Source organism: Anopheles funestus, chromosome 3RL (assembly GCF_943734845.2).
Source record: "Anopheles funestus chromosome 3RL, idAnoFuneDA-416_04, whole genome shotgun sequence".
In the NCBI taxonomy this organism is placed as follows: Eukaryota; Metazoa; Arthropoda; class Insecta; order Diptera; family Culicidae; genus Anopheles; species Anopheles funestus.
The window spans coordinates 47,959,169-47,982,994 of record NC_064599.1 but is presented as its reverse complement, the minus strand read 5'-3'; the positions used below and the strand labels follow the sequence as shown (position 1 = coordinate 47,982,994).

At 40.3% G+C, this 23,826-nt stretch overlaps 2 protein-coding genes across 10 annotated transcripts in view; one reads left to right on the top strand and one right to left on the bottom strand.

Moving 5' to 3' along the window:
• The first annotated feature begins 824 nt into the window (after positions 1–824).
• LOC125772345 (general transcription factor 3C polypeptide 3) lies at positions 825–4,348 on the top strand. The gene is made up of 2 exons (XM_049443954.1): positions 825–2,439; positions 2,510–4,348. Exons 1-2 carry the CDS (start codon positions 982–984, stop codon positions 3,668–3,670), a joined length of 2,619 nt encoding a protein of 872 aa, XP_049299911.1. The 5' UTR covers positions 825–981; the 3' UTR covers positions 3,671–4,348.
• Positions 4,147–23,826, bottom strand: part of LOC125772336 (probable serine/threonine-protein kinase cdc7) — a 30,737-nt gene continuing 11,057 nt past the window's right edge. For 3 of the 9 annotated variants that reach the window (XM_049443922.1, XM_049443923.1, XM_049443924.1), the window contains exons 4-9: positions 11,298–11,617; positions 10,490–10,803; positions 10,287–10,418; positions 9,611–10,057; positions 6,219–8,822; positions 4,147–5,767 (exon numbers count right to left, since the gene is read on the bottom strand). In XM_049443922.1, coding sequence (XP_049299879.1) covers positions 5,416–5,767; positions 6,219–8,822; positions 9,611–10,057; positions 10,287–10,418; positions 10,490–10,803; positions 11,298–11,617 — 4,169 coding nt within the window. In that variant the 3' untranslated portion in view covers positions 4,147–5,415. Of the gene's footprint in view, positions 5,768–6,218; positions 8,823–9,610; positions 10,058–10,286; positions 10,419–10,489; positions 10,804–11,297; positions 11,618–17,158; positions 23,825–23,826 lie in introns of those variants that run through there. The other 6 variants (XM_049443917.1, XM_049443916.1, XM_049443920.1 and 3 more) reach the window with 6 other exon arrangements.

Here is a 23,826-nt window from a genome sequence, read left to right as displayed (position 1 = left end):
AGATGCTGTTTTGAAGCGATTATTAGACGAGTGTATGCGCTGTCAATCGATTTTAGTACTTTGTTTGTTTGTTAAATCTAACCGAATACTTGCAGTGTATTTACACAAGCACAGTCGATCGCATCTCAGGACTTGTTTTAACTAATTTTTCAAGTGTATGCGTATGTGCTCCGGAAAGGTACAAGTTGAAATCGGTGTAACAAAAGTTAATCGATGCGATCAATTTTCTTTCATTTTTATTTAAAAAGATATTATGGATACCGCTATTGGTTGAATACGATACAGATAAATGAACAATAATAGTGTTGTTTAAATATTCCCTTTCAATTACACAGTGGAACCTCGATTATCCAAAATCAGCCCTTGCGGATAAGGCTAGTGGCAGTGCTCAGTCGTACAAATATTTTGATCGTACGACCAAACCGAAGGGGTGTCATTGCTCATTTTATTTGGTTGTATGGCTTTTTTTATTTGGAAATTAAAAAAAAATGAAATAATGTGTTTACATGAACATCGAGAAAATAACACCAATTTCGCGTTTCAACTTGACTGAAGAAATCGTACATGACCATCCGAGGGAATCAAACATTTTTGATTAGGGCTTCCGACTTTATCTATCAAATCCCATACAAAATTTTGAAAAAAGTCGTATACGACTGAGCACTGCCACCAGCCTAAATTAGATAATGCGCACAGTCCTATATGTCGCAGTCGCAAAATTAACTCACAGCATGGCTGTTAAATTTGCTAATTGGGTGTGTAAAATATCTATGAACCTTGTCAGCGCACATACGACAGAGATGGATGATATTAAAACTCTGTTTGTCCCTGTTTCACATTCATAATGTACATTTGACAGCAGTCCTGCTACGCTCGTTTGTTTACCATCAGAATATCAGTAGTGCCGCAGTGCCGCAATAAATAATCGATACCTGAATCGCGCGAAAAACGAGTGATAGCGGATATAAAACGGATATCACAATGTCGGATAGTGATGTCGAGTTCGATACATCCAACGTGGAAATTGAGGAACTGGAAGTAGATGAGGTCGATGAGTCGGCACTCGCCGAGTTCGTAGAACTGCAACAGCAGCACGTAATGGTGCATCCGGCTGGGCATACCGCTCGTTCAACTTCATCTGCCGGTTGGAATTCTTCCGCCCAATCGGAATCGGAAACGGACGACGAAAATGTACACCAGCGGGAAGTTTTAATCAAAAAGCTTGTAGCTCGGGAAATCAGTTTCTCCGAGTACCAGGCACGGATGCAGCAAGATGATGATTTGGACGACGAAGATGCAGATGTCGATCAGAGTATGAAGAAAAAATCTTCCTTTTTCCAAGATCTTAACAACTCGCGCCGAGATATTCTTAAAGGCAACTTCCAAGGTTCCACCAAATCAGAAGGTAAATCGGCTATGCGACGTCAAAAACGTAGCCTGCCTACGGCACTCCAAGGTTTAATGGGACAAGCGAACTTGTGCTATGCTAGGGGTGACACAAAAACGGCAGAAGATCTGTGTTTGGAAATCATCCGGCAGGTCCCTTTGGCTCACGAACCGTTCATAACGCTGGCCCAGATAAGCGAGATGAATGATCCGGAAAAGTATCTTCAATACTCGCAAATTGCTGCACATTTGAATCCTTCCGATTCGGAGCAATGGTTACATGTAGCTGAAATATTTATCGAACGCGGTAACGTGGAGCAAGCGCTTAAATGTTACACCCGAGGCATCAGAGCAAATCCAAAACACATAGACATGCGCCTAAAACGTGCCCAGCTGATGGAAACTAGGGACGAAAAGCAGGCATTAAAATATTACTATAATATGCTCCCGTTCATCCCTAAAGAGCAAGCCGATTTTCTCATCAGTACTGCTAAACGAGTGGCCGAAAAATTTCACAAAGAATCCAACGTCGGTGCTGCACTTGATGCAATGCAGCGAGCATACAGTACGGTACCGGAGAAATTTAGCATGGAAGACATTAATCTGCTGATTGAATTGCTAATAGTCAACGGCCACTATCGCCAGGCTCTGGACGTTCTTGCAATGCATGCAAACGTGGAGCTGAACAACTACGAACTCGGGGTTAGAGAGAAATCTCAGATGAGCTCAAATTTCTCAATCATAATTCCGGACGACATAGTTCTGGATCTTCGTACGAAACTAGCCGTAGTTCTGGTGCACTTAAAGTGTGAACAATGTTTCGATAAAGTCATCGATGATATTCTCGCTCACATCGACCCAGAAAACGATGGAGATTGTTATCTAGATGTTGCTGAAGCGCTCATGAAGGAAGAATACTATCGTCATGCGTTGCGACTGCTAGTACCGTTGATTAAAAGTAAAAAGTTTTCCCTAGCGGCGGTTTGGTTGCGCTACGCTGATTGTTCCCGATGGATTGAAAGCTATGATGAGGCTATTGAAGGATACAGAAAGGTAAAGATGTTAGCACTGTTGATACTTGTTTGGGTCCGTTCGCTACTTTGTCAATTCGTTCTACTTGTAGGTTGTTTCACTGGCACATTACCTCGACGCAAGGTTGGCACTTGCAGCACTGCTGAAGAAAAAGGGCCAATACGATGAAGCATTGCAGGCATTAGAACAAGATTCTGAAAATGAATACCTTGATCCGGAGGTGCTCCATGAGCGTTGCCTGCTGTTACATGAAGTTGGTCGCTACCAAGAATTTCTTGCGGCAGGTTTCATGTTGCTCGCGAGGCATTGTTACCAGATTAAAAGGCGCCAGGATATAGCGATTTTATCACACGTGAAATATCACGAAAACAAAAGTCGGATTCTTGGTGAAGGTATACCGGATTTCGTAACCGGGAACGATTTAGCGCTTGAAACTGAATGGGATCTCGCACTCCGCTTATTGACCGTGGCCGATGAGCAACGCGATTATACCTACTACATGAAGCTAGTGTTTACGTTGCAGACTTCTAAACGGTTTCACTGCTTTCGGCCGGAACTGCAGCAGCTTGCTTTAACAGCGTGCATTTACAACCGGGATCCAACCTTTGGATTGAACATTATGCGAGATCAAATCCGACCCTTGTTCAACTTGAAAGGCGATGCATTTGAAGCGAAGATCAATCATCCGCAGCTTTGGAATTTGTTTAATTTAATTGTGTTCATTAGTGGTGACGTGCGATACCAGCGCTATCTGTCGCGAATTTTCTTCCGTTCGCCGAGAATTGGAATGTACCCAAAGGCACTGATTGCCAATTACCATCTTAACTGTTCCACCTATAAGTACGCCCTGAACGAATACAATAAAATATATCTCGCCACGAATGATCCGATGCAAGCGATGATGATCGCCGTCACGTTAACACAGATCGCCTGCCAAAAGTTCACTAGAAACAAACAACCGCTAATCGCACAAGCGAACGTGTTCATGGAAAAGTATCTCGCTGGACGACCGGAAGAATTGCGCCACGAAGCCTACTATAACTTGGGCCGAATGTATCATCAATTGGGGCTGCTTCATCTGGCAGTCGATTACTACAAGCGGGTATTGAGCTTCGACAGTCCGATCGTTAGAGAATATCCGCAGTATCTGGATTTGAAAGCTGAGGCTGCTTTTAATTTGAGTTTCATCTACAAACATAGTGGCAATTATGAACTGGCTCGTAAATATCTTCATGAGTATATACAAGTGTAAAATAAACAGTAGTCGATATAAATTTTAAATCGATTTAGATTTTAAAATTTGACAGCTCAGTAGCACAAAACTAATAAGTTTTAAAATTTGGTTCAAAGGCCTTCTAATTATATCTTAAAATTTTTTAAATTAATGTTTGTTAATGTTTTCCGTTAAACAATCATCCAAAACGCGGGATACATTAGCAGCAAAGAGGAAATGAATTGAAATTACATAGGGATCCGACATACACGGAAATCGGAGATACGCGGATTTTACTCGATTTGTACAATCCGTTTTAATAGTGTATCTCGTGGGCTACCTGTACTTATTATCAGGTTATACTTTTCACTTGATGTCATCTACATAAAAAAACGCACATTAGAACATCAAACAATTATTCGCGGAATAGCTAACTCGGACAAAGAGCTTCCCCGTGTTCCCTCAAAACGTCTGTAATTTCGGATGAATTAAGAGTTATTTAACACTGCAGTAAGTACATGTTATTGGTTTTATTGAATGTTTTAAAATATTAACACTTTAATTATCTAGCAAATGAATCACTCCGTTAGTTATGGATGCTATTGAATGCTATTTTATTTTCAAGGCAATATTTGCTTTTGAAATTTCACTCTGAATTGTCATGTTCGACAAAGCTCTTGTTCATATAATTTGTTTTTGATTTCACTTAATTCATTTTCATAACGTACCAGGCTAGGTAAACACTTACATGGTTTATATTCAGACTAACAATTCCGTGCAAATCGTGATTAATTACATTTGAAGCAGGGCTTCACTTTGATGCTCAAAAAGCTCAACACAATTTCGTGCAGGGTAATATGGTTTTCATACATTTTTCAGCCAACATTGCTTAAATAGCAGAATATATAGGTTTGTTGAGCAAACGAAAGAAAACAAAACAAGATATGACATTGCAAGGATCAGACAACGGTTCAATATAAATTTGGAATATGCAAGTATTTATAAATCATTCTTCTTCATTATTGAAATAAGTTTAAGAAGCAAAACTAATGGAGACAGAAAAAATGAAACACTTTTAGTTGATTTGTAACATAATACTAAACAAAATAAAGCAAACAAATAAAAAAAAGTCGTAGCTCATAGCATTTTATCCAAAATTTCGCAATGGTTAAACTCTTCATAAAAGATTACGCGTACTGCTACGACAATTTGGTTTACATTATTAACACGATTTTTGTTGTGTGTCAAATTTGTTAAAATCCATTATAGATTGTAGTATTTATGCGCTTATTCGGCATATTACATTCATCTGTTTTTCTCATCCAGTAATTCTAAACTGAAAAAAGTAATAATTAACTTGTTTTGTTCTGCATGTTTTTTTAGAATTCGATCCTTACGTTCTGGCAGAAACATAAATTAATTAGTGGGTCTGTTTGTTTTATTGCTAGTCTCAACTTATTAACACTAGCAAATGTGAGAGTTTGGTAGTAAATGCGGAAGTGAATTTTATCAACTTAGAGTTCTCACCGGGATTCATCCAATTACGGGCAAAACAGTTCTCAGTCTTTGTTAATATGCGGTGCATTATAAAGTTTTGTTACAATATTTATATACGATTTTTTAACAGCATCAGTGACTTCCACTAGACAATCCAATGTTTTTGCTGTGGTAACATAAACAATCCATTTTAGTATAACTTGTTTTTCTGTTAGTGAGAATTGTAGAAGCATTTAAATTTAACTGTATACTTTACTAAACTAACGTTTGTTCCATTCAAATTCAAATTATTCCAACGTAATTCGCCGCACGCCACATGACATGCAAAACTTAGCACTGCTGATCATGAAGCGTGCACCACATTCATGGCAAAATTTGGACATAGGATTCATGATCAGATTTGGAATCCCGTCTGGGCTGTCTTTGTAAGGTTGGGCTTCCAGCTTGTGCCCCTTGATCGAAGCACTGGTTATCGGTGGAAGAGATGTGTGAAGCGGAAGGCTATTGAACGAGCTGTCTAGTGTGTTCGTTGGCTGCACAGGTTGGTTCTGACTGGTGGTAGAGCTGCGCGAATTCGGTCGTACCTGACGTATAGGTACAGGGGGTGCATAATCTGGTGGTGACTGCGTGGATAGACTGCTACGTACCATCAAGAAGGTGATGGGAAAATCGGAAGAAATAGGGGACAGAATTAAAAGCTGTTAGTGAGGCAACCATCGTTAAGCATTTATTGTAAGCATGCGCATATACACTATACTACATCACTGCATCGCAATTTTGGAAGGAAATTCTTTAAAATTTTCAATTACAGAAATTTTGTTATTTCTGAATATTTAAAAATTTATCCTCTGGTCATCGACACAGTGCTATTGACAGAAGTCGAATAGAAATTATGTAACAGTTTTCAATGGTTGAATAATGTTTAACGTGCTATTAATTTGTTTCAAGATTATTTCTTAATTATTGTTACTTTTATGCTTTGGTTTGTATTCAAAGGAGTACTGATGATGCAATTAAGGTTGTTTCAAGCCTAGGTTTGTTAAATTCGCTCGGGAATGGTTTAAAGTTCGTATAAATTTACGATACCTACCTGCGATACGCTGAATCAGCACTAGCCTGTGATCGTTCAGATGATCGCTTATTCAGCGGATAATCCTCTACGCTGAACAATTCCTCGGAATCGATCGAGCATACTGAGGACGAGGAACCACACATACGGTTTAGTTCCTGTACGCTTTTTAGCAGATCACGCTCGAGATGATCGAACGAATCCGATGGGTACCGTGTTTCGTACATGAACCCGGTTACATGGGACGAAGTTGGTGTTGAAGATGATGTACCGGTGGTATGGTTAGTGTGATATGACTTGTTACTGTAGCTAGTCTTCCTACCGTTTACTGGACTCGGTGATGAGTAGTACGGATGTGCAGGTTGTTGCACATTCTTGCCATTTCCGTTTAACGCACTGTCGGCCGTTGTTGGTTTATGAATGCTGGGTAAATTCTGCATAGTCGATAAGGACGTACCACCACCAGTAGTGCCATTACTAGAAGGCGGTGGTACAGCAGGAAGAGAAATTGCTGTTGTGTCTTCACTCATTCTTCGATGGACAATAGCTGAAGAGTTTCGCATGTTGTTCAATTGCTGTCCCAGCGGATGAACCACTTCGGTACCCTTTGAATTTTCGTGGCCATTGCCAGCAGTAGTGCTGTGATTATGTGGAGTTTTGTTATTAATCGAATTGCTGTTATAGTACGAGTTACTGTTGATGCTGTTACTATAATGGCTAGGACTACTAAAGCTACTACTACTATTACTACTGTTATTATTACTGGCTGTGCCGCTACCATTCCGCACACACACATCCACTCGTGGCACGCCACTACTTTCATTATTGTGTGCGTAGTGGATTGCGTTAACAACGGCATTGCTGTGACCACTGTCGAGGCTGTTGCTTCGTTTGCCATTGGTTTGATCATGGTGGGTGGGCGTTGTACGACGACTGCTGATGGAGCTATTTGTACGGGCAAACAACGAATGTTTATAATCCTTTGCACTGACTGGCGATCGTCGATGTAAATCCTCCAGAGATTGCATAAATTCGTCAACGTCAAACTGCTCTAGCGCAGAGGATATGGCTGATCGATCACGGCTAGCAGAACTGGACGGTGTGGTAGTGCTTGAAGGTGATCGTGTATTGATAAAATTGCTCAAGGGTGACGTTGGCGCTATCAGCCTGTTCAGATTGAAGGTTGTTTGCAATCCAGGGCTCTTGGGTATTTGATCATCTTTCTTTGATGTTGACGATGATATGGAAGGTTTTTTCTGCTGTTCCTGTGCATCCGACTGTCCAGACTCCTGTCCAGTGCGGTATCCCGAATCTTCCCGATCTTGTCGAGTAAGCTGTGGTCGTTTGTCACGGTTTGTACTATTTTGGCTAACTCTATGATCGACTGGGCTGGAGGAATGACTACTGTTGTTGCTGGTGCTACTTTCAGCGCTGCTGGTTGGCCCATCGTTAGTTTTGCTATAATCAAAACTAGTTTCTTTACGTGTACGTTCTGGTGGTTTTGGTGCCACATTTATAGAAGCTCGAGGAGGCGGTGGAGGTGCAACGGATCGTTCCAGTTTCGTCTCAACAGTTTTGACTGTAAGCTGCTTTCCTTCTGCGGACATATTGCCGATGATGCTGCTGCTTCTGCTGCTGCAACTACCATCAACATCCTTGGTTGAGGATTTGACCAGATTTATCGGTAAGTTATCACATTTGTTTATAAGCTTTGGATCGATATAGCTGGTATCAGCACGATTATCATTGTCCGCTGGGGGTTCTTTCTGTTTCGTAATACTAGGCTTTCCAATTATTGCGTCCAGCGATATAACCAGCGGTTTAATATTAGTAGATTCACTTGAATTATTACTGTTATAAGTTATGTTAATAGGCTCTAGCTTAATTGGAATCAGCTTTTGCGATTGTTTTTTAACTGATTCATCCTCAGGTGTTGGAACGCTTCGCTTGGTAGTCTTTTGTTGTTCTTCATCAATGTTTAGCAAGTCTTGTTTTTTCTGTTGATTCGCTTCTGCACTTAACGATGACGTTCGTTTGCTGAGACTGTTACTTTTGTCTTTCATATCCTTCTCGCTGAATGCCAGCTCGTTTTCGTACTTAAGAAATACGGCCAACGAATCCGTTTTGGACAGCGGTATGTCACCACCGGCCGGATTGTTTGGATCCTTGATATCCAATTTGAGATTCTTTCGAACCGTGCTCGAGTCACGCAGTTTCGGTTTCGCTTCCGCCATCTGCAGAGCATTAAATGTCGATTTGATCGGCAATTCATCATACTCCGACGATTTGAGAAAATTGGGTGACACCGGACCATCGTCGGTGATACCCTTCTGTATATTCGATTTAGCCTTTTCCACGTACATCGGGCGAGAAACCTTACGTGGCATTCGCAACGAGTACGCTCGTCGGAAGTTCGAATTGTGGTGCGCATTTTTCGTTGTATTACCAACATTGGTTGTTTTGTCGGAAGCAGTACCACCGGTAGTGCTCATCTGATTGAGCCGTGATGTACTGGTAGTACTGCCTGGGGAGTTGGCATGAATCAGGGACGTGGTAGGAGAAAATAACTCCTCAAGCTGCCGTCTAGCAGACAGGAATGGATCGTACCGATCAGGGCTGTATCCACTGGTAGTGAAACGGGTATGGGGGAGAAAAGAATAAACAAAATCGTAGTTCGAATTGGATCCAATTGCGTGACAAACCACGTTACTGTACAAATTGTTAGATAAAGCTTTTGGAGATGTTAAGGTTTACATTTTGTAAGCATGAACAGAAATAAATGCAGTGAAGCGTCCGTCAAGTGGCACAGTCTATTTTCATTGTCTGCTTAATGACTTTGATGAAGTTGATCCATAGCATATTGAGTGCAATTGGCGCGAAGAATAAATGGCTAACGTCATACGGTGTCGGGTCGCAATTTATTATTATTCGTATGTATATACAACACTAGCAAACGTGCATATTATTTAATATGAAATCCAGTATCAACTATACATGTAAAAAACAAAACAAAAAAATAAAATAGGAAAATTACCAATTCTTGTTTTAAAGCAGAAATCATTGTGGTTTTTCCATACCATTCTATTGACCTTGAGACCAGTGAAAAGTGCGTCGTGAGTAATTCTAAGTGCAACAAAAACAGTTCCATTTTACAATATTCCTCACACATTAAACCATACTATGCAGTTTTTCAAAATTATACACTACCAACTCTTACGTTCGAGCAGTTTATAATCAACTGAAATATGTATGTATATGTATTTGAATCGAGCAAACTTAACGCATCCATTGCTACCACTAGTTCTACCGATACCGGTGACAATGAAGGCTCGTATGAGGTTTGAACGGCCATTAGATCTAATCACACTTGATCATTAACCCTGGCCATGGAAAGAGATAAACCACCAACGAACCTGTTACTCGTACATCGCACGGTTTGCGCGATGACCGGTCGATGGGTCATCCGTTCGCTATGGTTATGGCCAATGATTTCGAACTTCTCAACTCTCTGCTCGGCAGTCCGTAGTTTGTGCTGCTTGTGCACCGTCGCATTGCTGTCTACAACGGAACGGTTCAGTAGATTTTTTAGCTGCGTACGGCAACCGACATCATTTCGGTTGTTGTTTAAGTTGTTGTGATAGCAGTGGTTACTGTTCTTATTAATGATGATGTTGTTGTTGTTATTGTTATTATTGTTCGTTTCGCTAGGCAGTCGTTCACTACTGAGAGTTAATGTCTTGGTCCGTTTCGTGCCTTTTTTGGGCTCTTCTCGTTTGGTGATCTTTGGTTCCTTGTTGAGGCTAAGAACGTTGCCCAAAGAGTTTTGCTGCAATGAATGTGGTGATAGGTGGAATTTTCTGCTAGGAATGGATTGGTCGGTATCGGATACAGGATGGTTGTTTGAAACAAAAAATCATGCGGCAAAATGAAAAAAATAACGGATGTAAGATGGGAAGCAGTGAAAAATGAGAATAAAGAATTAGTTAGTAAAGTCGTATTATTAGGGTTTTGCAAGGCACTGCACAATGCGTAGTTTTGAAATATTTGCACTTGTTACACATTCGTAAAATTTTCGAGTTTGCGACTTACTTATCGCTCGACACGGATGAGCTCATCGAATTGTGGCGCGGCATGTGCAAATCTAATTCCGCAAGGCTGTTAGTAGAACCTCCGCAACTCAAACTTCCGGAATATTTCTCTCGATTTAAGGCACGTTTCGATCTGCAATGCATAGAAAATCGTTAAGACACTCCGTGAAAACCGTGGATTTCGCTTCTCTGCTGGTTGCTTACCGTATTTGTGGAGCTTTATATTGAATTCTGGCCTGGAGCCTTTCCTTCGCTGCTGAAATGGTTTGGTTGTTGTTGACGTTTCTGTTCAGCAGTGCTTTCTCACGACACCACTCGACATGTCGATCGTACGCTTTCATACCAAAGCATCGCTCACAGTATGGACACGGTTCGTTCTGTTGCGACATGCTTCGTTTTAATACCGGCTTTGGCGTACTTGCGGCACTTGGCATTGACGTGGACATCGCTGTAGGGCTGAATTCTTTACGTTCAAATGTAGGTGTTTTGCTAAGGCTTAACTTTCGCACAGGAATTGCCTGAAATGTGTGAAAAACATGATTTTTATCATGAAACAAACATGATTTTTTATTTTATTTAAATGAAAAATGTGTCCATATGCCTCAATGAACAAGTCAATGATTAGACACATATAATGTATTTCATAAACCATATTAAAAGAAAACCAACTATCTCATGCAAAAAAAAACGAACAAACAAATGCAAATGAAACATACATCATGCAAATGAAGACTATAAACCATATTCTAAAGAAACAAGATGATCAAATGATCAAATAACAGGTTATACATAGATGATGGTATGATGTGATTTCTTTTCGATTTGTTTTACATCATTTAACAATATACGGTTATTTACTTTATACAGTATCATTTTGTATACTTAACCGGCATACTGGGCATACATATGAAAAGGTTTTTGATTTATCCTTTAAAAGAATTTTATATATTTTTTTTTTAATTTTATACATGGAAATCGATGTTAGAAAGCATGGAAAACCAAAAAAACTCACCTCATTTGAGGAGCTTACCGTCTTTTGAGGAAGTCCAAAATTTTTCGGCAAATAAGACGCAAGCTCGGTGCCCTCCCTTCGCTGACGGGAAGAATCGAACGGTTTTCGTTTTTTCGTTTGAACTCGCTCACAAATGCTGATATGTTTGTTCAACGATGCTGGTGCGAACTTCCTCTGACATATGGGACATGGTTGCAGTTCCAGATTCGGTGGTGGTTCGTACGAGGGGTCGAACGTTTCGTAAGTCTTGCATTCTTCGATGTAGACAGGCTCTTCCTTCTCGGCTTTTGTATATTGTTGTTTTTCACTGAGGTTATTATCTGAAATTAGTAACAGTTTCGTATGCACATGTGTTAGCCAGAGTTAGGTGTGAAATTTCATTTTTGATCTGTAAAAAAGCACTTTCTTGTATTGCATTGTGAATTTGCGTGGGAGCATAATGTCAGCTACTGTTGTTCGAAAATCCAATTAATCAGATCTGATAAACATGTTACATTCACGATTTAGCAACGTGCTGTTCAATCTTTAAATTCTCTTTTATTTTCGCTGTCGTCTGTTGTTACTTCCTTTTAAACCCGCGTGAACTACATGTTGCTGTGCCGTTACCAGAATTATTAATCATACCATTCAACCCTGGCACAAATGATTAAAACATCACTCAGCCGTGGCCGACCATCGTGATCTTGCTCCGGCTGTCCATCTGTTACAGCAAGTGAGCACAAAGACGTAGGCTATTTGATATCGTGTAGCTTCAATCAAAGACAAGATATAGCTATCTGATGTCTGTAGATTTGGCGAACCGCCTGTGGGACACCAAAGTAAATATAGTAGTCCAACATGAAACCGGTCATTTTGTACTGACTTCGATTTAGAGATCAAACTACCCAGGTCTCGTTTTGTTGTTGAGATTTTAATTACTTAAGCCGTTCACTTCCAGGGTAAAGAGCTTCATGAAAGTTTCTGATTATGACTAATTGTTTCTATTTTTTATTTTCTATTCCTAAAAATAATCTCACACTACAACCAATAAATGCCAGAAGTATGATGACATAATTTAATCAGCACTTTCAGATTCGTTCAGATAAGTAAAAGGGTGTTACACCAACCAGTTATAACATTTCTACTCATTCCAAAATAATCGGGATTAAGGAATATGTGTCAACGATAACAACCAGATAACTTAACAAAACTTTTAACTATTTCCTTGCTGTTTCGTTTCGTTGCTTTGAAGTAACTCTTTGATACGATGCTACAATGAATTCGATGAACAAAGTAGTAAAAATGATTTCGTACAACACAGATGCTAAATTCGAGTTTTTTTGTTGCATTATTCTTTTCACAAATAAGCGCAGTCATTACTTAAAAAGAATTAACATTTACTCATGTGAAACAATAATACGGGAAAAACATACTTTACGTAAATGCGTTGTTGTTTGCTTTTGAAGCAAACACAAAAAGTGCCAATATACAAAGCTATCAAATTTTCACGCTACATATGTTTATTGGCATATGTTATCGTGGCATAAACCAAGCTAGGTTGATACACACACAATTAGGGTTATTAAATTTATAGTGGCAAATATATGCTGGACTGTCCTGATATTCGGTTGCTCTACTGTAAAATTATTTTGATTAAGGTCAGTAACTATACCATGAAAAATGTAAACCATAAAATGTCTCGACAGTACTCTGTAGTGTTATTGCTTTTTGAATAAATGGGTCACCGCTTTCTATCAAATCATTTTCAACAGCAAAAACTTGTTTTATTAACAGCGTTTACACCTATTGGAACCACACATAATTTATCAGTTTAATAGCCAAATATTACGTTATTTCAGATAGCAACAATAAAAGCAGTTCCCTGGCATTCATCAGGTTCCATTCGATCTGGCTGCCTGTTACAATAACAGAAAAAAGAGTTACGGTTTGCGTACAAGCTTGTTTTCTAAACACGTGCTAACGAATTCAAAGCCACTGGGTCACATGTTCAGCGTTCCGCTTAATTTGTATTCCAAGTAAGTCACTTTGAACAGGATTTTTTTTCTTCGCTACACGCAGTGTGGAACTCTTGTTACTTAGTTTATCACACCGTGTCTGCTCCAAAATGTTTCAATATGCTGCAGAAGTTGATGAAAGCGTAAACAATAATAATCCTTCATCTTTCAAACCCGGTTCGTGTTAACATTAGGCGTTGTTTCGATGAATATTTCTATCATGACATCATTGTGCTCGTTATCAATTAAAAAAAATGACGAAAATTTTTAGTTTTTCTTTCTCGTTTTAGAATTTTTGTTGTTGCTCTTCACTGAAATGGCACTTTAACTGTAATAAATATTATTCAGATTTACATGGCACGTTCAATGAAGCTTAAACGGGTGTTCATTTCGATGGAATATCTGACAGCACATCTTGCGATCATCTTTCCATTTTGCGCTCAGGGCAAAGATCAAATGACTTTAGCAAATATTGCACACCACTTAGCAGTTCGCTACTCCGTACGATATACTATTGTTAGTTAATCCGCGTTTACGTTTTTGCGTTGGTGTCGTGCACTCGATTTTCAACGTTGCTCCTAGAATCGTACGTACGTACTAGTTAAATGAAATCATCAACGAACGAAAGTAACCATCACGGGTAATACCATTTCCAGCATTTGGTCTGCGTGACAACGAAGATTGCTTAAATGTTTAATAACACCAATATACGCTTTATCTGTTCCGTCCTTTAGAAACATTTATGGTACTGAGCACACGTTACTCATTCGAATTAATCATTGATCGAATCCCAAGCAACTTCTTAACGATCACGATGCTCAAAGGGCGTTCAATAGAAATGCGGCGTAAACATGGAAAGTTGTTCTAACAAGCGTAGTTTATCAAGAACGAAGGAGATAGCTCACATCAAATGCTCAATTGACACAACACTTCTGATCTGATGTCTGATGGTTGACTTCAACTCATAGCTGGTTCACACGGGTTTCAGATTCCTTTCACGCAACATATATAGAATTTACTAAACCGCTAAAGTCAAGATTTTTAAACATTAAAAACACATATTTCTACTCCACAAACTTTGGAAATTCACTAATTCCAAAACAACATTCGCAGCACAATCAATCTACAGAGTTGTTATTCAGCGCTCTTTGTCTGGGCACTGGATGTTGACTGGACATACACAACTGAAATCGACATATCGCTGCCGAAAACTAGTTTAACCATTTAGCGACTTATGCTGCATGTTTCTACCAATCGGGCTTTCAACGTTCCCCTCTTATCGGCCTGAGATCGATATTTGTCATCTCTTTTCTTCTGTGTAGTGGAAGAAGCACATCAAATCCGTAATCAACTATCTCTGTTACATACAGATATTAAAACGTTACTTCAATAAAGAGTAAAGGAGATACAGGCACCATCTGGTTATGTTTAATGCTACTAAAATGGTGCACATAGTGGTCAATCATATCATAAAAGGATATCTACGTGATTCGTCGATTGGGAAGATTTTTTATGGGTACGTCAACTTTAAAACGTTTGGCGCTTGTCGTGCGAACCGGTTTCACCCGCCGAATGTTATGAAGTGCGACAAAGAATGTCAAAAAAAAAACTTTATAAAATTCTTTGAAACATGCAACATCCAATTAATCAAGCTAATGCAGTGCAAATATTCACTACACCACACTCACGTTTGCCTTAAAGTTTGTTTCTCTGTCCATGTTGTAATCATTTCTGCAAGCTCTTCTTTTGGTCTTTTCTATAACGAGTTTTTTGTGGTAGTGATCTAAAAATTATTAACCTTATGTATAGGTAATGAACACCTAATGAATGTTTCTAATAATGCCAACATACGATATGAGTAAACAAGTTTTGTTTTTGTGACAGAAGTTTATTTTTTGCACACATTCCTGTATGCTATCAAATAAAACAACAAGCAAAGCTATTAATTGATGTCTGCAACAGCTTGAAATCCGAAATCAATTTCGAAAGAATGTTTCGTTTTTTTTGTGTTTTGTAAAATCAATGCTGGCTGATGATCTTCAATCGTCACACGAATTAAATGTTCGGATAAGCTCCCCAAACAAAATCGCGCTCTCGCATCTCATTATAGGTTACTTAAATCCAACAAACCGGTTAAACGCTTGATGAAACGATCGTTTATGATGTCCATGTTGTGGTAAAAATTCATGAATATCTGATATGAACTGTCTGGTGCAAAACAACATTCAAGCGAGTTCGCTGTCTTATCTGCATAGTATTCCCAGCACCTGTGTGCAAATTCGCTACAGAAACCAGTTGGGAATGATTTTTCTTCCCAACCAAAGTATTTTCTTAACGCATATTTCATGATAAAGCTGACGATGAAACTTTAGCTTCATTTGCGATTCGCATGTTATTTGTGAAACCACGTTTTCTTCATTCTACTGATTCTGCCTACAAAAATGTAACCCTAAGGTTACGTTGCCTAACCCCGGTTCAGTGTTCGAACAGATACGTAAGATGTTGGGCTCTTTTAGGCAGCTGTGTCAGGTTCGCGATGGTTTTATTAATCGCGTACTGCGTACTTCTAAATATTACCATCATAAGCGTGCCATATGGCCGCTACACATCGCGTAAAGTCAAACGACGTTTTTTTTTTATCACTCCAGGAGGCCAACATGCTACGGGTGGATTTTTAATCAGACCATGTTGTATTTAATTTCTTCATGCACCCTTTACTCGGGCAACGGGGTGCCACAAAACACACATTTTGGCCCTGTTCGTATTTATTTGTGCGTGTACGCCATATTGATTTATCTTCATATAATTTTTTCCTGACCCATTTCCTTCAATCGCTTCCACTCAGTCTCCTCCGGGAGTATGGTTACAGCTATATCAGTCGTGAGGTTTTTCACCTTGGAAAATAGTGATTCGTTAAAAAGGAACTACATTCACAAGCACAAGTAAAACATACACCATATGTGCCCCGGCGTGGTGTCCATCGATAGCGCAAACACTGACGCCACTGACAGGGTGTCGGTAAGATTAAAGTATGCGCAAGACTGCCTCTATAAAGAGACGCATTGTTGTCGCAACCGGCAGAGTGGGTAATTTTATAAGATTTTTTATGGACAATTCCTTTACGGGTATATTTTACTTTGCAATTAATGGTTTGTGGCGAATGAAAAAGCTCACTGAACAAATCTACAAGATTGTCATTAAAGTCTACGAGAACGGAATGTAGTGAGCGTCAATGCAACCGTTGTACTGAGAGCTTACTGAAATACAAAAATACGTTACTTTTCAGAGTGTGTGGCTCTTGGTTTTTAGGGGTAGTGCTGTACCTTTACTACAGACATCTTTACTGCAGGTCTGTTTAATGGTTCTCAACTGATAAGGAGTGCTGACTGATGCCATTCCCGCCATTCGCTTTTATTTATTAAATTACATGTTTGATCTTTTCATGTGTGATTACGTGTTCCCATTAATCACATTCGTGATGTGGATGATACTTGGAAAGGTGGAGATAAATGTTTTTGAAGTTAAATCATTCGAATCTATTCAACTAAAACTTATCAAGTTTATGGAAGGCCCTGGAATGTAAATGTCCAAATAAGTTAACTACAATTTCCAATCATATTATTTTGTATTTCTAATTACGAAGCAACCTAATTAGACCCGGTGGCGATTATCGAGTGATTGATGAATTTTAAAACCCGATAGGGAGAGAGCTTTCTCCAAGCATAATGGGCAGTTACTTTCCGGCGCTAAAGCACCGTATGGTTACCATACGCGGCCATTAATTTTTTACCCCTACAATGTGCAATTTCTGGTTGGAAAGCTTGCCGGTTCCGAATAGTTCCTTTACTCCCTACCCGCAAGACCTACCTGATTTGCACGGTCTCAGCGATGCCCGTTTGCCGGCACTAAGGATCTCGTAGTCGGTAAGGTTCCTCTTTTCTGCATCATCAGTGTCAACCGTAACTACCGTGCCGTGCCCGCTAGTCGCTTCCAGCGGATTAGTAACTAATTTGAGGCGGCTTTTGGAAGCACTTCGCTTCAAGCTCAAACTTTTAAATGCACTAGATAGTTTCGATCGACGCATCGGAATGCCGCACATTTCTACACCGATGGAATCGCGATGATTCGTTGTGCTGGCCAGATCGAGTGCATTCGGATCGTGTGTAGCGGTGCGTACTCGCATTCGTACGGGCTCCGGCATCTCGCCAAAATTGCTACCATACTGCTCGTACTGAGCCACAACATTGAGCCCATTGGAGGTGGACTTCGAAGGTCCTGGGTTTGGTGCCGTTATTTCCAACCCAGAGGAGCACGAGCGGTTGGAAAGATTTTTTGATGATTTTGATTTACTTTTGAACAGTTTGTTCCACATTTTGTTAACGGTATAAAAGACACTTTTCACAGGTGCACTGCTACAGTTAGAGACGAATACTGCTGCATACACTCACTCGCACTGTTTACGTTGGATGACTTTAACGAAGAAAAGAAACCCCAAATTTCCATTAGATCTCAGACATGCTCCACGAACAAGAGCAAATTTTCACTTTCTGTTGCATCAGTCTACTTCCTTCTTATCATTCGTCTCATGAATCTGAGGGTCCTCACTGTAAGCCTTCACTTTGAAGTGATTCAATACATGATTCAGCATTGTTCTATATAGAGAAATTAATCTTCTCTTTCACTTTTCTTCCTACCTTCAGTTCTCATTTGAAAAAGCCTAATTAAAAGTACAGAATTCAGGAAGCGTACGATGCGTCTTTCACGGCATCCAGCACACCTGTCACCAATAAGTTGATAATTGACTGCTGCTTCTATTTTCGAGCCGTAGCTCCCTTTCGCGTGGCCATTTCCGTTTTGACCATATTGACTACATCGCTTGCTACCATCACCAAAGTTCAACGAAACCGATAGTTTCCCTTTACTTTCTGCTCATTTTACCCTTCATTTTTTGCTGTTGTTTTATTTCGGAAGCGGATAGAAATTCCCCCGCCTTACCGTTTGTGGCAATGGCCGTCACCTATTAGATCTAAAAAGCGAGCCACCGTTCGAAACGGCATAGCACATTTTCGATCAATTTCCTTATGGGTTTTTGCGGTGTAGGCTAATAGATATCTTCGTTTCCTTTGAGTGTTTCCATTAGTGGAATAAACGACGTTAGAAAACGTTCAAGTTGTCATGCTTTCCATGTGTATTTTAGAAGGATGGTTTTCAATCAAGAAATTCATTTGTTTTTTTTTTGTAAATCACTTCACTGTATCTCTAATCTATTACTTGTTAGTTGAGTTTGTTGAATATACAAACACAGAGCTTCAAATCGTTGAGAAATTCGTTAAGATAGTCGGTGTCTTTAAACATTGGCCAAACTTTAAAATAAATCGTACTGGAAACTAAGGAATTTCAGAGCACACATTCACGATCGGTCAGTGATGAGCCCATCTTCGGGTTGATGTATGAGCCACTCTGCCGCTTGAAAAACGCATAGCAATCAAATGTGCATGAGAATGAACTTAAGCTAACGATCATTCATCACCGGCGATGTCATGAACCTTCGCCATGGTTAACATGAGCATATCCACAAATGTACGCTTCCTCGTATATTCACATTTAGTCACACACACACACACACAGAGATGCACACACACACGCGGGAAACACACGTGGATCATTATGTACGGGAAACATTGTTGCACAAGTTAAGCCTGCTCTTTGATGAGCGGCTTTTGGGAAATTTAATCTCCCGGATGCTATTCCTATGTAAATGCCACGTTTCACACTACCGTTCTCATGATGCTTGCGCTATACAGTTGTACCCAAAGTTAAATAACTCGAACGGAGAAATTTGATTCCTTCTGCAACCATCATTCAACCACAACTAAGGTTCGCACCGTCCCCACCTTCAATTAACATGCTGCACATTGCAAACATATTGCCGCCTTTCATTGATTACATCAAGGTGCACTCTATTCCCGGAAAAGCCTACTTTAAATGACATTCAAATCTAGAGGATGAATACAACACTAGGCTTAATGCACTTTTCCTTTGCACTTTCCGAGCTAAATTAGTTGCGGTCAAAAGAAGAAGTTTGAACTATTCAACACTATCAACGACACTAAGTCGTACTGGCACTTTGCTAAGAGCAGGTAGAAATAAAAATCACGGTCTATTGATCTTCCATGATCACCATGAGGGCACACAAACACTTTAATCATGGCAAACATACAAACTTTGCGTCCGACACCACCGGCTCATCAAAGCCATACGTGTAGTACGCTGCAGCTGCTGCTTCTGTTACCGATGCTTCTGTTTCTATCACTGATCTTGATGCCGTAGAAGTCGCGATGCTACTAAATTCGTCGAGCAGTGAGAAAACTCATCTTGCCCTCGCTCTCCGGACGCGCTCGCACAATTGTGCGTCGAGACCGAAAAAAGGGCTCTCTTTCGCGGTACTGGCGCACTGGGAGTCATCGCTTTGTAGCGATATTACATTCACGTTCGTCTTAGCTATCTCTCCGGCAACCGTCAAAGCAAAGTTTCTCGGGCCATAGAGCTTCCATGATCATTCGGACACATTAACGGTGTTTGAAGAAGGTGAGAAAAGTATTTTATTTTCTTTCCATTAATCTTATCCGTAAGTGAACAATAGAACAAATCGATCAAGCGATATACTTTGATGCATTAATACTTTTTAATACCAGCGTATGCGTATTCACTAACGCATTGTTTCATAGTTTCTGACATGAAGTTAGGTGTGAAATAACGATTTCATATTTTAATAAATTTTTTATCGAAAAAAAAAATGCTGTACTTTTCGTACTAGAAATAAAGATTTTCCTTTACGATAGCTCTCCGTTCTTAAAGATGGCTACCACAATTTGCAAAACGTGTATAATGAGAAATACTGGCACCCGAAGTTCCCGCACGTTACAGTAAGAAACATGAGAATATACGATGAGATTAGGAAGCGTTCAAAGGCGTCTGAAAACTGACGCGCCTCTGGTACGATCTTCTTCACAGAACTGCGGCTTGCATCGCTATACGGTTGAGTGATGTAAATAAAACACTCGTACCACCCATCTCTCCAACTCTGGTCTGTTTGAGTTTCTGCTGTCCTCTCAGCTGAAACCGTAGTGTACGTGTAGGCGATTCCGTGTCAAGACACATCAACGGCCCGTTTCAGTCAGAATAGCTAGAGATGCGCGAATAAAAATGATGAGTAAAGCCAACATATGTCTCACCATATCGGTCTTATAAACGCGCTACAATAAGAGGGCAAATTGTTGGAAATGTCTGAATGTAGCAGATTAACTTCATTTTCCCAATATAAGACATGTGTCAACTGAACATAGTTTGGTGCTGTATAAACAATTCAATAATGTTAAACAAATCAGATTACACCTCGTTACGAGAAAGCCACGAATCAACGGCCAGCCCGAACTCCGATAATCTAGGCTCTCCGCTTCTCAAGCATTAGCAACAGTGACTGAAGCTGTGTCTTTGCATCATCATCACACTGTTCAACACGAGGAAATCGCAGCTCACTGCTCCCGTCGGAGATGTCGTTTTATTTTTGTAACGCGTTTACTCACATTTCCTCTGCACGCGGGCTTCTACTTTAGCATTCTCGAATGCAGTTCTGTGCGGTAGCGTAGCGTTTGTTTATGTTGTGTTTTGATTTTCGTGTCTCCCTTAAATTTTGCCGTTCCGTCTTAGCCACTGATAGAACGTCTGAGAAAAAGGGCAAAACAAGACATTTTAGAACGCGCATTTTCTACACAATGCCTTACTTTCCGTAGGCTCCCACACAATGTGTGCCGCCGCATTAGGAAAGAGCCAATAGGATATATATCGCGCTCGTTGCTACCGTTTTGCCAGCTTACATTACAACAGTGTCGTGAGTGGTTCATAAGAATGGAAGCAGAAATAGAACGACGGTGCTAATGCATACATCTTGGATCTGTGGAGGCGTCTTTTCATCAATTCTACCAACACTATGGACAGCTAATAGATTTGTCTGAGAAAATGTATACGATCCGTATCACCATGCACTACGCAGCTTCTCTTTCCGTATAAAAGTACAAGAAATGAAATCATTTGCAACACGCTTCAATGATTTAATGAATATTGCTTTACTGCGACACATTGCATCTTTTGCAGTACAATCGAGTGGAACTTCTCCAGAGCCACACAAACGATACTGCTTGGTGGTGGTGGACGTCAGTGACCGGAAAGCGGAACACATAAGTTATAGATTGCAAATCTTTACGGATCCGATATGAAGATCGTGCGGGATGCCGCAAAAGTGGACGCCAGTGGTAGCACCATACAAGAAGTCAATGCATTAGCGAAGGTCTGTTGCACAATTTGTGGCTCGTTGTATTTTGCATAACTTATGGAAGATGGATGGTTCGACGAAAACGACTCCATGTACGATGTGTCCGTTAGGTCAGGGAGTATCAAATGTGCACTAAGCATGGCCTCTGAAATAACGATTTATTGCTTTTGGTGTACTTTTCAAATTAAGGTTCCCGTTAAAAGCCTAACACAAAACAAAACCCTACTCGTATGGATTGTTAATCAGTATTTTAAGCATTTTAGCAACATAGCATTTACAATACATAGTTGTTCTACCCTGCAATCACTCTTGCGAGAAATAAACCCCCTTCGGAAAATGACTTTGGTTGGACGGTATATCAAGCGGTGTGTAACTATAATTTTTCTATTTACGTTCGGCGTACAACAACACCTTGCATCTGTTTTTCTAACACGATTAAAGGCAACGGATTTCAGTGTCTAACCGTTTCTTAATTCGTTTAAAACATACTAGCAATAGTGGCTAAATTTTGGCTTAGCCACTCGGGGGATAGGTATCATTTGTAAAATAAGTTACGTTCGTATCGAGTATACTAAACCTGTATAAATTATGTATTTAACCAACAAAAACTAATGATATATCGCTCAACCGAATACAAATCATCAACCTTCCAAGAACATATGTTTTTCCGTTCGTACCAAATTAATTTGCATTGAAGCACGCGTACAACATGCTGGGCGGATGTTTGATGCGGTGCACGTTATTCTTCACTATTTGTTTTTTCATCTTGTCACTTGTACCGTTCCCTGTACGCTAACGGTGTTGTAATGTCGACATAACTCCTCCTGCTGCGCCTAACAAGCTACCATCAAACACTGGGGAAATCGTCGTGTTTTTCTCATATTGCTACAAAAACTGCAACGGAAGCGAGAACAAACCCAAGAGCCAAGAGGTGGGTAATGTGACCTCTGTCTAGCGCATGTAGCGCAATTATCGGCATTTAGTAGCAATCCACACTTCATGCAATAAGATTCATCCACAAGAAATGAGCTACAAAATATGCTACAATAGAAAGCCTCCGTGCTCCAGATGATAAACAATCTGCTTAATGACTGGCGCAGGTTCAAGAGTTCAGCGGAGAACGCCACTAGCAAATATTTACAAAACCTGTGCCAAGGCAACCGGGGAGTGAGAACCGACGGTAGAGAGGAAAAAAATCGCTTCCCACAAGAAAACCCGCGGCGAACCTCCACAACCTGCCTAGCGCGTGGACCATGATCGGTTACGGCATGATGGAAATGGCGAAAGTTTACTAAAACCTTGACGCTTTCGTTTGCTGCCCGAAACACATTTCCCACCATTTAACCAACTCCTAGACGCGACCGACCGGATCTGATTCGATGCGAACGATTGATAGGCTCTCGGTTGCAAAGCATAATGATAGCGTAAGGGTGACGCGACCACAGGTTGAAGGCCCCATTTTTTTCACTTTCTTACACGCTTCCCCATTTTCCGTCTCGCGGTGCGTGTGTTTCGCGGGGGTGAGAAAACAAAAATCGCTCGCCAATTTGCAGCCCCAGTGACTATGCAAATACTAACTAGTACCTGCAAGACGGTAAGAGAAAGGATGCCCACCGAAACAATATAGGAAGACAGCGACTCACACGGTCGTCCGCTCACCGGAAATGCGCCGCATTATGAAATGGATCTCACGCACCTCACGTACAACCATTGACCATGCAAGAAGCTCACGTGCCAACCTTTAGCAGGCTTGCCGTACGTGTACGTGTTGCGAAGGCTATCGGACTCTCTGGATGCGACCAACAAACGAACTCTCTTACGGTGAGCGCCTGACTAGAAGACATCACAAGTTGTCTATAAATATCAAAAAACGGATTGAGACCTAGTTTTGCTCACAAACTTTACGTTTTGTGCACACATTTTTAATCTAATTCAAGCTGCAAGTGATCGTAAAGGGATCGTTTGTACTATTTATAATTTCTGAGTGCGTTCCCTATATGCAAATGCACGCGCTCAATTCCCGGTGGCCAATCAGTTCGGGCGTATATGTCGTTTTGCCAGATTTTATGTTGTGTTTATGAGTCACGTGATGATATTTGGTGCGTTTAAGATTTGCCTTGTGTAATAAACGTCTATAACAGATCTAGAAACTCCGTTACGATTTAATCTCAGCTACATGAAGGAGTTTAGACGAATGAAAAGT